General features: G+C 36.7%; 1 protein-coding gene across 4 annotated transcripts in view; it reads right to left on the reverse strand.

The window, feature by feature from the left end:
* Positions 1-16,683, reverse strand: part of PDE5A (phosphodiesterase 5A, cGMP-specific) — a 71,848-nt gene that overhangs the window by 45,611 nt on the left and 9,554 nt on the right. For 2 of the 4 annotated variants that reach the window (XM_010575555.1, XM_010575558.1), the window contains exons 2-3: positions 3,114-3,696; positions 1,494-1,583 (exon numbers count right to left, since the gene is read on the reverse strand). In XM_010575555.1, the coding sequence (XP_010573857.1) occupies positions 1,494-1,583; positions 3,114-3,696 (673 nt within the window). Of the gene's footprint in view, positions 1-1,493; positions 1,584-3,113; positions 3,697-7,572; positions 7,577-7,624; positions 7,659-12,842; positions 12,978-16,683 lie in introns of those variants that run through there. The other 2 variants (XM_010575557.1, XM_010575556.1) reach the window with 2 other exon arrangements.

The following is a 16,683-nucleotide window of genomic DNA, read 5'->3' on the forward strand; positions in this document are numbered from 1 at the left end:
CAGCAAGATTTTGTAATTCGTTTCTGATCCCAATTACACAGAGCACAGCATTTTTTCCATTCAACAAAAAGAAAATGGGATAGCTTGGGTGAAACTTAAAGCCTTGCATCAGCCTGACATGGACCACTGGTCCCTGACAGCTCTTCACACATCTGCTTTGCTCATAGCTGGCCCAGGGCCAGCAGTGGCTGCTGCTGGTTAGAAAGGGAAGACTTTTAAGCAGGAGTGGGAGTAGGAGAGGATCAAGTGCTGTCCTTGGAAGAGCTGAAAATAAATATTTTGAACCAAAATCAGCAGTAGGTGAAGAAAGGAAATCTTGGCTGATCATCTGGGTCAACTAGAGTAAGATTCAACAAACAAGTTAAATCAAGAATTTAATCAATTATTTAATGAAAAAAAGGTTCACTGCAGTAAAAGTCAAGGTGACATATTCCATAAGAGGAGTAAAAGATGGAAAAGCAAGAAAAAGAAGGTATGATGTCTTCAAACCAATCTTGGCAGCGTTTCATTTTGGAGTTTGAGCTTTCTGGAAGCAAACTATAAATACTCTAAAAAATAAAGGAATTACAGGAGAGAAAAATCTCCATCTTAAAGCTCTGATACACTTTATAGAGAGCCTTACACTTTGTGAGTATTCTAAGAACTGGTGATGTGGCTGAAGGCTACTACATTCAGGATCACAAAAACCCCAAACTTACTTTACTTACCCCCTAAGTAAAACTGTGGCCCTCATTTTTTTCCCATTAACTGGCTTTCACTGACTTTACTGAATTCAGTCTTCAACTACTCATTGCAAGAAGACATCGTCAGTCCATAATAAGAATTCTCCCTACTGCAATAGCATCAGACAGGAAGAGAGAACTTCTGTGAGAAGTAGCATGGATGGAAAATATGTACAAGAGTTCAATGAGCAGATTCACATTGTTTTAAATTAGGAGTGATTTAAGTTATATGCCTTGTGGGTAACTTTTCTGAATCACATTGACACCATGTGTTCTTCAGTGCCTCAAGTTAAGCACTTAACATGTTGCTTAATTTATTACTTATAAGCTGAGTTAATAGAATGTAAAAACAGCCTTTCAGACAATGATAAAACCCAATTTGTGTCCTCTGAGGAAAATAATGTAGATAGATACAAGCTCAGCCGAAGTACAGTAACTCTTAAATACAATCTAAGCGTGCACTGAGGTAGATCAATAAGTGTGCAGAGAACTTTAATGCTGACAGCTACTTAGTACAGGAACTGGGAACAGCACTTCTAGAGTTAAATACATATATTCTACTTCTGCATCTGGGATTAAACTCTTCTTGACAATTCCCTTTGGCTTACATTACTGAACTAGATAAGATAAAGTCCAAGCAAACATAAGCAGTCTTTTTAAAAAAAGAGATGGATTTATACTGTAAGATAATGACTGCCAGCTATTAAAGTTTAAAGCATTAGCATAGCTGGAAACAGTATTACGTGAAGTGATCCCAATACTGCAACTTACCTCTTCCCTATGATTCTTTATTGGCATACAGAGAATACTCTGAGTCTTATACCCTGTGATCTGGTCAACTTCTGCATTGAATCTTGGATCCTGATACAAGAAAAAAAATACAATTATTTGACTAGTTGCCTAAAGGCCAGTTCTTTTTCCTCCCTGGTTTAAAGGCTAAGAAAAGTACAATATTTGACTTAACTGTTACCCAGGATAACAAAGGTTCCATTACTAGCTAATAATTGTATAAAGTTGTTACTATCAGTGTGTTAAAACAACAACAAAAAAGCATTTATGTAGAACATGAGTGCCTGTGGATAAATACAACTGCCAGAAAGAACAAAAAAACCCCAAACCCGTAGGAGAAGCCTTTCTTGAGCCTAGACCATCATTATAATAAATGTATACATGGACTAACCATCCCTAGTATAGGTTTTTATCATCAAGAAGAAATTACAGAAATATACTGAAAGACATATGGCCACAGAGGAACAAAGTTTCATGAATGTGGTTAGTGGTTTTGCTTTTACCAGAGATTGCTTGTTTCATTTTTTTCAGCTGAATATTGTTATAAAACTCTGATTTTTTAAAAAAAATCTTACTAAACCAAATCAGACTATTTTTAAAGGCTGCTGTTTTTTCTCTAGTAATTGATTTCAAGTTGAGCATGATGGACCCAATTCAAGAATGAACTTTTAAACTATAAGGACAGGTGATGTCCTGCTGGAAACATGTACTTAGCAAATGTTTAGACAGTTTGAGGCAGCAAACAAGTGTTTGTTGAAAAGGAAACCATATGAAATCATACCACTTTTTTTTTCTTCTGAAAAAATCTACTCGGTAATGTTACCTAATTCTGTAAACATGGTCAGATTAACTGAGAGATGATCAATCAGAAGCGGTAATTTTCAGTTCTGTATGCCTTTATTAATTAGTTAATTCATCAACTAAGTAATTCATTAAAATTTTCATCATCCCTAAATTCAAAGCACAAAATCAGCATATCCAAAGAGCCTGGAATGAAGAGATGTTAAGCTGAGACGTAAGAGATGTCCTCTCCCAGTGCTGGATTCTCTTCCTTTTTTCATGTGGCCTTGTACTAAGTAACTCAAATTACAGAGTATCACTTCATTTGGGAGGCCTCTATACAGTTCAAACCCTCATCCCATTCTTGTTCATTCAGCTCCTACTCTTTGTGCCTTAGGTATGATAAAATTCTCCAATGTATTTTTAGTCACAGGACTCCAGTTTTGCAGATAATTACACTCACAATTTCATTCACTTTGGTGCAGAAATGGAAACATTTAAGTGTCCAAAGCTGGAAATGCAAATACTGGTGTGCGCATACCTGGTTAAGATGGGGCTAATATCTGACTGCTAATGTCAAACTTACATAATTTATTTTGATGTTAGCATTTCTGTAGCATTAGTTACAGCTACATGTTTCTGTATATGCATGTATCTATAATACATGTATTATAACCAAAAACATGGTGTCAGGTTTGCATCTTGACTGGTTTAAGTCAATATAGCTCCAAATACATACACTAAACCGGCAAGATTACAACACCTGATAATATGGCTTTTTCTTTTTTCAAGAATTGTTCAAGATAAATTTTCTTGGTTTACCTCATACGCGTTCTTGATGTTCAGAGGCTGGCCTATAGCTGCTACATGACCCACGATGCCCTTGTTCCACTCCAGGCGAATGCAGTTGTTGGAAGCTTCTTCCAGGGTGGAGCCTTCTGCCACGTCAAACAGCCTGCTTACAAGAAACTTCTCATTAGAGCTATCCTCACAGACCAAGAACAGGGAATAGCGATCAGCTGCTATAAGCTCATGGATATGTAGGAAAATTTTATGGCAAAGCGCTGTGACATCTAAGTGACTAGAAATATCTTTCACAAGTTCTAATAGTCTTGAGCACTGATCGCCTGCACTGGTCTCGGTCCTTGGAGATTGCAGAGGCATCTGTTCCTTCTTTTCAGCACCGGAGAGGAAGCTCACTGCTCCTACAGAGTCCTTGACAAAAATAGGCCTTAAGGGTCTGTCAAATTCAGAAGCAGAGATTTTCCTCACTGGCGTCCCAGAGTTGGTGGTCTCAGCACAGGCAGGCTGGTGACAAGCACAGGATTCACTCTGGGACTTGGTTCCCTCCTTGCAGACTGGGATGGTATGAACTCTCTCAGCAAACCATGCATTAACCATTTCTCTGTAAAACAAAAATAAAAATACAGTGAATGATGTGAGTTAAAAATCCTCAGGAACTAATACCTATTTGAAAAGGACACTGCAAAGAGGGTAACTTTAAACCTTTTAATACAGTGGACACGAGAGCACCTTTAGTGCTCCTCTGTATCGGTATTCTTCAATTTTACACAGCACTTAGCCTAGATTAAGCAGTAATGTTTTATGCCCCATAAAGGAGAAGCTATTTTTGCCTAAAGGAAATACCTGAATAGGGCAGAGGAAGACTGCTTATGCTGTGGCTTTCAGAATATAGAAGATCAGAAGTTTACACCATAATTTTGTGCTTGAAAAGTTCTGGTCCTTCCCACTCCTAAGATTTGGATTTCTGTATAAGATGTACATATATTCATATGAAGACAAAACTTTCTGGTTTAGTTCTGTTTTTCTAGACCATTTCTAACTTTTAAAAGGATAATTTTGAACTTTAGTTCTCTCCATGAAATCACCTGCAGCCCCTCCTATTTTATGTTGCCTATACGCTATTTTAAAGTTAACTTTCCCTGCTCTCTGAGTTGATGAAAAATGCTGTTTTGACTCAAAGCACAAAAGTTTTGCTTAAAAACTGTCAGAAAGAAACATGAATATTTCTAATTCAACCCCCTTCAAAATAATGAAGACAGACTGTTTTCATGCATCTCTCCTATTTCCTTTCCTTGCAGATGAAACTTATTGACTAATTCAACCCCAAATACTGAATACCCCCAAAATTATATTTTGGAAGAGTTTACCATTAATTAAAAAATGTCACGCATCTCTAGTATTTGTTTCTTAAATTAACTTAGCACTAGAATGCTAACCCTAATAATGTCCTCACTAAATACAGCATATCTTGAATAATCTATAAGCACAGATATCATCAATATGAGTGTACTTTTTCTTATCACTGTATTTTCTTGTCCAAAATCTGTTGGTTTGTTCTGTTTTGTTTTTTTTTTAAATACAGGGCTTTTTATTTCATTTACTCAGCATCAAGAGTTCCTCACAGCACATGATCTACTCTCAGAAGAAATGTTTTTTTTCTGAATTACATAATGTATGGGCCTATGAACAGCAAAAATCCTATTAAAAAGTCTGATCTTTTGGAAACTTTTCATGGTGGTCATGTTTTAAATTTGGGATATTTTTTATTTGCTCAGCAGACCACAGGAATTTCGAGAGTGAAGCTGAATGAAACCATGGAAATTAGTCAGGTTAGTCAGCCGCTGATCGGTTACATGCATCAGTATATGTTAAATGTGAAAAGCACTGTACATAGCCTTTTCTTCCTTACACAACAGCTTCATCTATGTTGTAGAATGCAGTACTGCAAGTGTAATTAACCATTAATTAAAAGTAAAGTAATTGATTAAAATCTAAAGTCCACCAATATTATTTTTATTAGCAAGCAATCCACAACAGTTCACTTATTTGTCTCCTGTTAGGAAGGTTTGAAAGAGTTTATCAGATTTTGCAATCACATATCATTTGGAGATCTCAAGTGTAGGCAAAACATGCTATGAAAAATTGAATTGATTTAGGAAACAGTGTGAGTGTAAAGGGAGCACCTGGGCAAAAGAAAGTCATAATGTTACTGTACCCATTCCACTTCAGTGCAAGCTACCTGGTAATTTTTTCCATCTCAGAAAACTGTCTGATTGAGGTAAATATCACTTGATGTAGCACTGTAAAACCAAATTATTCTCTTATTCACACCAGTGCAACTCCAAATAAATGGATGATAGGCTATTCTTTATTTTGGCTTCTGTCTGTGTACTGCAATCCTGATCATGCAAAACCTTACATACATGGTTAATATTGCTTATAGCCCCGGTGATCTTCAAGGCTGAATGGTCAGTGTGGTCACAGAGGACATTTGTGAATCTTCTGATGATGAGAGTCCAAAACCACTGAGTGAAAAGTTGGACACAATTAAGGTGGTGGGAGTTTTGCCTCCGAGTTCCACAGAGCTAGGATTTCATTCCATGTTTTTAGATTTTCCATGAAGCTCCTGGAACAGTGCTTGCTGTAGCAATAATATACCTCAATCAACATCTATTATAAATTTCCCAGCAATCTAAAGCTAGTCGAATTACTGGAAACATGGTGCCAGAGAACACAATGAAATTCCATTGTTATTCTGAAAGAGTTTTGGTTCTTTGCTTAGCTACTTATTTTTAAAGGAAGTAAGCTCTGCCTTTTAAGTATATTAATAAAAACTACCAATGATCCTTCTTTATTACAGCACTGATATGTATTTTCTTTGTGGAGTTACCTCATACAAATGTTTCTTGCAGTGAAGAGGCATAAAGAACAATTAATATATTATTAGAACTTTGACTTTAACAAGATTACTTTACAGTACTTTAACAGGATAAATATTAAATGTGGGAGCCATGACCATGTATTACTGAAATGCATAATATAATTTGCATAGGGCAGTATCACATTTGCAAAAGCTGTTTCAATGAGAGTCAAAATAAGAAGATAGCATTTGATAACATTTGGAATTTTCATTTATTAACCTGAATGAGAAAACAGAATAAAAATTTGTGATGAAAATGACCAGAAGCATCCTTAAGAAAAATAAAAAGCTTAAAATGCAAAAATTTGTAAGTAAACACAGTACCACCTCTAAAATCAGTGTTGATGACTCTTGTCATCGTATGTGTTATATGTGGGTTCTTTTTGTTTTACTCTAATCTCCTCAAGAAAAGAAATTACCTGGAAATTTTAGCTTTTTCTAAACCAAATTTAGCATCTAGCACTAAGGCTGCAGAAAAGAACCTGGAAGTGCAAGCTGGGGGCATTTAAAGTGTTAGACGCAAGAAGGCAGATATAGAATAATCAATCATTTTAAAAGAAGGCTTATTATTTGACCTAGTTTCATGATTGTGTATGCTGACTTGATTTTTGAACATCGAGGACAGGCATTAATGCAAAATAAGATTTTAAAGTAACTGTAATAATCTAGTGTCAGACGGAGAGTGTTCTTAAACTAGCAAGTGATTAGGCATAAGAAGCTGTTTACTTTGTCTAGGCATGTTTGAACACGCACAGGCATGAACCTGTACTATTGCTGAGTGACAGCAATTTGTAGAGCAGTCTGATTCACTGCTTATTTACACATGAGGAAAGGAGAACATAAAATGCTATCATTTCATCTAGCTCTGTTTTACACTGAATTTACATATGTGGATGTGTTGATACAAGATACAAGGCAGAGAAAGAAACAGGCACCCTTTGTGGACAAAGCAAAAGCTAAAGCAGAAATTTGGTTTATCAGTTGAAATCTGCCATTTTATTTATCCTGGAGTGTTGTGTAATGATGTCCCCTGGCCTTAATGGTGTAGTATAGTAACAGTAATCAGTAAGAACAATGTATTCTGAATTCTAATACCATTTCTCAAACTGTGGCCATGAGATAATTTAGTTTTTACCTTCTTGCCTTTTTACTATGTAAAATAAGCATTCATTTCTCTATCTTTGGAGGTTATTGAGGGGTGTGGAACATAACTGTAAAATCTTTCACACGACAGTAACTACTTTTCTTTAATAAGAACTGACTACTTGTTAGGTATCTGCACTGTTTATGAAGCACTTTGACATTGAACAGAACTATATGTGGAGGTGCATAATTATGAGTAACATATTCCCGTCCCCTTTAACGTCTCTTAGATGATGGTCCAATAACTTGCCAAGATAGTGTGCAATTCTCAGAAAGCTCTGTAGATTAACAACAACAACAAATCCTTAACTATACTGTTTAAAGCATGGTTTTTCAACTTCAAACCATTTAGTCATTTTTATTTGGGCAACAGGAAAGCTGTTCAAATTCAGCTGGAATAAGAACAGTGTTCACTGACCTTTACTGAATGCCTCTTCTAACAAGGAAACTATTTAGCTCCTTTTACTCACAGTTATACACATGGGTGGAAGAACTAGCATTCTGCATTAACCAATGTATTCTAACTCTATTTAAAATCTGTCAGACAAAGTCTTGACATGCATTTGCTTGTTGACACTCAATCCTATTTAACAATGCATTATAAGAAGAGTATTATTACTAACACAACTACTTTCTCAGCACAGAATTAGCTCAACAGATATCTGATACCAGACACATACTAAACCACAAGTGAGGTTATTGGAAATTAGTAACAAGTGCTGTGTATGTTTAAGATGTCATTTTGAAAGGACTACAGGAAGAAACAAACACTTGTGACTACTCTATTCATATTAATAGTCTTCAGTAAGCATTGGCATTGTCAAGAGCTGATTGTAAGGACAAGACCCTTGCTGTAGAATAAGTTTAGAAGTTGCAGGAGTGTATTAAACAGGAGCAGATACTGATTGATAGTGATCTACACAGACAGTTAAAACCAATGCAATGTCTCCATTGCAGCATAGCAATCACTGCATGTTGAGGAGTTACAGGCATCAGCATCCATTCCTCAGGAGCTGCATGCATCCCTTCCTGCACTATGATCCTTTACTGCAGTATGAGCCTCTGCTCGGGAAAGCTATGATTTATCCCAGAGTTCATAAACAGGAATAGTTGAGTATGAAGTGACCATTTTTTAGTCACCTCCATGAGCCGAATCCAGTCTTTCCTCTATAAAACACAATTTCAAAGGAGCATGACAATAGTGACTGCTGAATTTGGCTGGTGACCTCATCAGCAGATGGCAAAACTGGAGAGGAATTTTGAAGAGACAGGGATGAGAAGGGGATGAAAATACAATGGCAGGTAAAACATTTGAAGAAAAAAAATGGTTGTGTGATCCTCCCCTCTATAATCACTTGTATACAAGTGCACATTATCTGCATTACATGAGAACTCAGGAACTTCAGAGGAATTAAGACTCTTTGGCCCCAATTTGTTAAACACTGTACAGAAAGCATAGCTGTCCCTAAAGCAAGAAGTTTTCAATATGAATAGGCAACAAAAATAGAAAATCACTGGGTGAGAAAACACAGGCACAAGGAAGTGACATGGCTTGAGCCAGGTCATGCAGAAGGGCACAAGTAGACCCAAAGACAACCTCAGCTCTACGTCCTGAAGAGAACCTTGCTTTATTTCCTGTGCCATATGTATCAAACCATGCTGACTTGACACTAATTACTATTCTGCTCATACACTGGAAATATTAAATAATTTATTGTACCCATCTTTGCTTCATTGTGATTATCTTCAAAATACACAGCATACTTCTCGGAAAAAACCCGAAACAATGAAAATGTTTAAAGAGTAACAGCCAGATTATAATTGTCTTGCTCACACATGTAACCATGCTACATATGTAAGACCATACCAATGTGACCGTTCAGCAAGTATTTGGTATTTTTGGCCAAATGTGCAGAAACAGAGCACAAAAGCAATACTGACATGCAACAATGGTAGTATACCGCATCTTACTTATCTTGCACAAAGAATGCATAATCATTACTATACCATAGAAGTACTGAGTGATGAGTAGCTTTCAGTGAAACAAGTAATTCCTCATTTTCTCCATTGCTCATAAATCTTTCATATATACCATGTGTAAAGTTTCAGTAGTTGCGTGGACTCTTTTGCTAATTTTTCATTCAAACCAGCAGTTACTGATAAGACACTTCAGGAGAGGGATTCAATCCAAACTTGTCTACTAGAAAATGCCAGCTTTCAAGTATCTGAATTCCTGTAGCCTAATCCTGCTAGTGTTGAAATCAACAGTATTTCAAGCCAAGCTTTGTAACTATTTTCTCAATTGCTTTCCTTAAAATAACCACTAGATGTCTTCAAATTTCTTTCCCACATCTTGACATAATTTAGACATAGAAATCATTTAAAGCATTAGCAACAACTCCAAAACTATTCAGTTTTAACAAATGAGTTTGAAAGTCAAAGTCACTTGGGTATTATACTTGCCTTCCCATTTTCTTTCCAGTACTTCCTATTTCACAATCATGTTCTAGGTGGTTTTGTCTCCTCTCTGGCCATGGAAAGATTTAAATAAACTGTATAAGGCCTCATTAGATGGAAACCGTAAACTGACTGTAAAAGAAGTGTTTTCAAACTAACTGAAAAGTAGATTGACAAAGACAATAGTTGTTCTTCCTTAAACCTGTTCCAATAATAGTTACTAGAGATGCTATTTCTAACAGTGGTAGGCAAACAGTTTTTGAAGACGAAATATGACTTAAAGTCGGTGCCAATTTTTGGCACAACTCAGTCAAATACATAAGCATACATTTAACTTTAACATGTTAAGTGGCCTGACTGACTTCTGTTTGAATACAGATCTAAGTTAAGAACTCCAATTCTTGATTCAAACCATACTTGTGAAAGAGTGAAATAACAACTTTTTAGAACTATGAAATAATGTAAATCTTGTCTGAATGCTCATATTATTTTTTAAAATAGGAGGAAGAGGTTGCTTTATTATTTGAAGCAAAAGTATTCAAAATGAAGGACTAATACTACCAGGCCATTCTTGGCTATTTTCAAGTTTTCTTTAACAACCAAACTGCAAACTTAACTTTTCACAAGAAAGCTTTCCTCCATAGAAGGGACTTTCTATTTACACTATAACGAAAGACAGAATAAATCCTCAGGGACTGAAGGTTGAATTCTAAAACATGACCTTTATTTCTCCTCCAAATGTTTACTTCTTGTTCCAAACTCAAAAAAAAATTAAAAATAACTATGTACCTAATGATTTTGTTGTGGAAAGCAATAGGACAATGCTAGTGAATTCAGTGAAAGATGGATTAAAAGTTAAGTTCACAGCTGCCTGAAGACCTCATGTAAGTCTTAGGCACCACTTCAGTTCCACTTAAATTCCTAAAATAGGGGCTAAGTAGGACTTAAATGGTGCAGAGGCTTTGGGATGGCTCTCTGTGCTGGGGTGAGTTCACCATAATGCACAAATAAATGGGAAAATATATATCTTTTACTAAGCAAATGTATTTTGTGGCTATATTTTCAGTGCCAGACCTAATATGAAATTACAGCCATTGAGTTATTCACAAGGGCCAACTGAGTAGGGCTTCTTTTCTGGCACTTTGTAAATAGCTCCTATTGTATTTAATGCCTTTTTTCTTTTCTTTTCTTCAAGTAAATCAAATAAATGAGAAAGCATTCCATGTAAATTTATGTATGTTTCGTTGCCAGTAAGGAAAGAGAAAGACTTGTATTCAGTGGTTTTATTAATTATATTTATTCACGACAAAAGCAAAATGCTTCCTCTTTAATGGTGAAGATGAATATAGGTGGTAGCATATTAGTTCAGGTCAAGAATGTATTGTCTAAAATTGCTTTGTGTGTAGTTCTTGATCTGAGTCATATATTCCCATACAATTCAGCTTTAATCTAGCATTCAAATAAGCATGAACATAGGCTACGATGTATTTTATTTGATCTGAAGATATCATAGGTGATGTACCATCAATTTCATCCTTGTGCAGAGAGCTAGCACAATGTCTACACAGTATGGAAGTCTCACTTCAGCTTCAAAATTAGACTGATTGGGATTTTTATTTTATATATGTCATCTCTGTCCTAATCTTTTACAAAGACATGAATTTCCTCCTCACGTGATGGTTCTTCAACAGATGCCCAACACAAAACTTCCATGAACTTCTACCATTTAGAAATAAAAGAACGGTGTCTAACTTTCTTTTCTCCCACAGAAGCAATGTATGCCTCAGCTCCACTTTTCTTCCCAGTTGCCAGAAATTTGACCCTGTTCTCTAAAGTCTTCCTAGTAAGAGCAAAAAAACAATGGAAATGAGCTTTCAAATGCCTATTGGCATTATCAAAAGTACTGTAATATGATAATAAAGTTACCCTGAAACAAAAGAAGGCAAAAAGAGATGTTAACAGCTAAAGTAGTTCACCCTATCTTATTGTCTACCTGTCCTCTAAGGTTTACCAGTTGTATTTTAATTAATGTATTGTGCGTGCCCATTTGTTTCTTTATTACCTAGGGCAAACAGTGCCTAGTAAAAGCACATGCTCCTTGTAGCTGCTCAGTACTATCTGCTGACTAGTTTATCTTCACACTAAAGATTCTGTGTAGGAGTTCAGGCTATAGCTTTTGGGGAATTAAAGACATAAATTGCTAGTAAGTGATTTCTTATCATTTCTCAAGTGGCGGTTTCTTCAGTCTACTGTAATTGCTGCTTTAGACATTGTTTTCAAAATACTTCGGCACACACCTAGCTTTATTTCCAAGAATAAATGCCAAAAATACTTAATCACATTTACAACTTCATGAATATGGGTAACATTCCTTACCTTCCTGAGTGCTTTTTGAATCAGGAGTTTAAAATATTTTGGGATGATCTTAATACTTCACAGTTATCAAGAAAGGCATAAGATATGGATACATTGTTATAAGTGGGACAACTACAGAGATCATTAGACCAACAAGAAAACTTTCCAAGATTTCACAGAAATCGATTTTTTTTTCTGTACTTCATTCTCAGAAGAGCTCTGTAAACATCTAATAAAACCAAGTAAGTGGGAGAAAATATTCTGATCCCTGCATTAACACCACTACTTCCGGTGGTTTTCAGGCCATGATCCAAAGAATCAGTGGGTCTGCAGTCCTCTTGTAAATGTTTCGCATAGGATAACTTAGCAAATCAAGTCCCCTTTCAGCATATTCAAACAATTTGCATAGGATTCTGTGCCTCCACTGGCAAACTGTTAGGGGTCCTTCAATCATAGAAGTTTAAAACCCACTGCCTACTTACCAAGGTCATGTTAGGGATGAATATGGCTCATACCTGTATATTTTTAGGATTAATTTTTTTTTGTATGTGAGTAATATCTTTTTAAGAAAAAACATAGGCCAGAGCACATTTCAGTGCAGAAAATCTTCAATAGCTCTATCTCTAAAAATCTGAATGTTCATACACTTGCTCCAAAAATTAATTTCTTTTCAATTAGAAAAAATTAAGCACACATATATTACCAAACAAAACAATGACATAATGCATATGACACATGTCTATGAGATTAAACATCAAATAGCTGGCTCAAAAGGAAAGACATTTTATAAAAGCCCTCTAGACACAGATTAGAAGGCAAACATCCTAAGTAATTTACTTCTGCAGGCAGCACCTTACAAACTGATTGTCCACCAGCCATCAAGACAACAAAAAACCCCACAACTGTACTTGAGGTTTTTTGTAATAAGTAATAAATGTAATTGATATATTCAAGTTGTGCAATCTCTGAATTCCAGCAAAATACAGCTTCCCAGTAAACACCACTTCTGGAATCCTCAGTGAAGCGCTATGAAGTACCATGCTGTTAAGGACATTTATTCTTCCAAATACAACCCCACCTTAATTCATTTGTAAATATTTCCCAACCCCGCTAATAAGCCAAGATGTATTTATAACAAAATAATGTTATTTCCAGTGAAAGGCATACAAGACTTGGGTTAATACTTTGTATCTACCATGCCATACATTTAGGAAACCAGGCAAAAACTGCCTGGAACAATGCAGTTGCCTCTAACCGAGAGGAGAATTTTTACTTTGGCTGTTTTGGCAGTCTGCTGCTTCTGATCGCAAAGAGCACTAAGAGGATCGCTCCCATATTTTTAAGAGTAGGGACAAACAGGAAGACAGAAATACAAAAGTATTCCACAGGGGGTTAAAATAAGTATGAAGTTTGAACATGACAATGCGTGGATATTTTTTTTTAAAGGAACATAAAAAGATAAAACTTCAGGAAGACAAAAAGGGTAATGAATTCAGCCGTAAATGTGGTACAATTTTGTGACAAAAAAGGCTGCAGATTATGCCTTTATAATGTCTAGTTAGAACAGTTATATTTGTAGCAGCAGCTACAAGGAACCTTTTAACAACAGTATGGGTAAACATAAGACACAATCTAAAAGAAGAATAATTTTACTTCAAAATGTTTCTGCTTTCTGGGAAGCTAGAATATGACAGGCAATTCTAAAACTTTGAAAGGGGAAAAATAACAGAGGAGCTGAAAAAAAGGAATAAATAGCTTAAATTTAGTAGGAGCTAGGCATTTAGAAACTTTTGAACCCATATGTGTGCAGTAACAAACTCTCCAGCCAGAAAGTTTGTCAACCAGCATGCTGTATCACTAAATGAACCAAATTCATCTCGTCACTGAGTTTGCTGGTGACACACTTCCCCTTTGCTGTTCTGCACTTTGATCATACTGTAACAAGACTACACGGATAATAGCTATTTATATTATCTCTGTATACCACTTGTCGCCCTGGTACAAAATAAAGTAATAAATAACTGATTCTGTAGCTTTCTACTCATGGGATCACAGTTTATTCACATACTCGAAGAAGGGAGCAATTTAAAGCTATTCACCTGGATTACATGCTTGTAGGGTTGCACCCTTGCACTGTACAGGTGGAAGTCAATCAGCATAGCCTTATCGCAGAATATGTCAGTCCACCTAGCCATCAAAGGTTTGAGGAAGGCAGTAATTGGCCTGCCTGTCGACGCTATCAACCTTGAGGCGTTGCAGGATCAAAATACAGGGTGTAAGCCATTTGTATATATTTATCTTCTACAAGATATTTTAGGAGAGAGAAGGAAAGCAGATGCAAATTTGTTAAGTAGACGACCTGCAGCCCTTCTCCCCAAGAATCCAGAATATGGACTGGGGAGCCTAGCAACTCTTGACAGTTGTCACATTATAAGCAATAGTTAATACCAACTAACTGAATAAAAAGAAATGTTTTCTTTTGAAGTGCCACCTCACCAGAAAATATAATTTTTATTTAAACCATGAAAACAGATACTAATATCAAACTGACCTATGCAAAATGGAACAAGAGGTAACTTAACTATTCAGTGACTATATGAGGTGATGAGACTCCCATATTTAAAAAAAACCAGCAGAACAAATCTGTAGGCTTAAGACCACCCAAAGCATTTATTTTGTAAGTATTATTTAGACACCTAATTAAAGCATTTTTTCTGTGGGAATTACCAAAAGAACTGCTGTATAAAACACTATGGAAATTCATTAATTGCAGAGAAAAAAAAAGTATTTAATATCTATCATAAAATTCCTAAATTAGGTTCTGATTCAAAGCTCAATCAGTGGAAAGGACTTCTATTACTCTGTAATAAATGGTTGAGCTGGTGATCTTTTCCTATTCCTGTGTATAAATATTTGAGAAATGGATACAGAAACTATCTTTATCCATTAGCAATTGTGCCCCGCAATGCGAAGCAGAATATCTCTCTGTGCTCCGCAAGACACCAAATGAACTAACTTCTTGGTCTATTGCTTTTAGGACCTGTGAGGACTTTGGCATAAGCAACACAAAAATGAGAAGCAGTAAATTAAGATTAGAATATAGTTGAAACTAGTTCAAGGAACGCTGCTTTACTTGACAGAGTAAATATAGTGCTAAGTAACAGAACATTAATAGCATAGTCTTTGTTCAATGTATTGCTGTTGTACAAAGATTCATCTAGAAGAAAGCATGGCATTAAATTTTAGGGGTTTTCTCTTTTCAAGCTCTAAATAACACTACAGTGTAGAACATTAAACCTTTTTACAAAGTACGTCAGTTCTTTCAAACCGCTCAGCTTTACGGGATATCATTTTAGTGAATAAAATTTGAACCAACATACAGCCAAGTAACTTGCCATTTGTCTTTTCAAACACAAACTTACATATAGAAGAGGTATTCCTTATTATATAGTTCTAGTTTTCTATTTACGCAGTAAGGACAAAAAAAACCCCAAAGCATTCCATACAAGACAGCAAAGAAGAGAGTTTTGAGACAAATGCAATGTTTCCATCACTTCAAAAACATCACAGAATTGTTGCCAAGCAAGAACTCAAAGTCAACAGTTTCTCTGCAAAGCCCTCTCTAAATGCAGCGGCATCGCCATCACGGAGACATGACTGAATTGTATTTTGTGAACTACTGCCTATTTCAGACCCACACAAACACAAAACCGTGTCTTAACATTAAAAAAAAAAAAAAAAAAGACTAACCAAACCTCTCCATGGGGAAAACAAATCTGACACAGCGGTTACTATTAATTAGCATTCCTATTTGTTCAATACTACTTCCAGTTTCCAAAGGAAGTGTGACAGGCTGAACTAATAAAATGCTACTTCTCAAAGCTGCTAACACCCTATTTCCTGGGCAAACAAGCTACCCTTCAGTTACATACCATGTGCCAGTGTTCTGGAGAATATCAAGGTTAACTGCTTCCATCTATGCATCCTACACCTATGCACAGCCTTTAAAAAAATAATCGAGATTTAAAGGACATTTTAAAAGGCATTTTTATTATTTTTCTGTTAAATGAGCCTAAGGAAGAAGCAGCAGAAGAAAGGGGACCGCATGACAGATGGCCACAAGAAAGCAGGTGACCCCTGAAGCTTTCTAGCTTGCTGCGAGTCAATTATTAATGGGGATTTCTCTTCTTACCGCCCCATCCCATGCAGAGGGGAGCAGCAGCAGCAAGACCTCATTCAGAATGCCTCCATCCCTAAGTGACTTGGGAAGGAAGTCGGTCAGCAGCGGCGAGCAGATGGTGCAAGCGGAGCCAGCGTCCGAGGAGCGAACCACGGCACTGACTAACCCGCGCTCTCCGCTCAGATATACCGTGGGAGCCGCAGCTCGCCCGTGCTCTGCATCCCCACTGCTTTGTTTATCGGAAAATATTCAAAACGGAAACCTGACTCCACTTCTAAAAATAGCCGAATTTACTCGCTTTCAACTGGAAGTCCCACTGCTGAAGTGCGGCAACGGCGCGCAAATACCTCGTCTGGTCTCCGAAAGGCAGCATGTCAAGCCGGGGGAAAAAAAGCCCAGAGGAGCTCTTCAGGTCTTGACATTCGGCTCTGTGCAAGAACCAGCACGCCGAGGAAAGGCGGGCGCGGAGAAGCCGCCCCCGAGGAGCGGCGCGGGGCGCCCGCCAGCTCGGCCGGCCCCGCGCTGCCCCCTGC

This window comes from Haliaeetus leucocephalus, unplaced genomic scaffold (genome assembly GCF_000737465.1).
Source record: "Haliaeetus leucocephalus isolate CR32 unplaced genomic scaffold, Haliaeetus_leucocephalus-4.0 Scaffold484, whole genome shotgun sequence".
Taxonomy (NCBI): Eukaryota; Metazoa; Chordata; class Aves; order Accipitriformes; family Accipitridae; genus Haliaeetus; species Haliaeetus leucocephalus.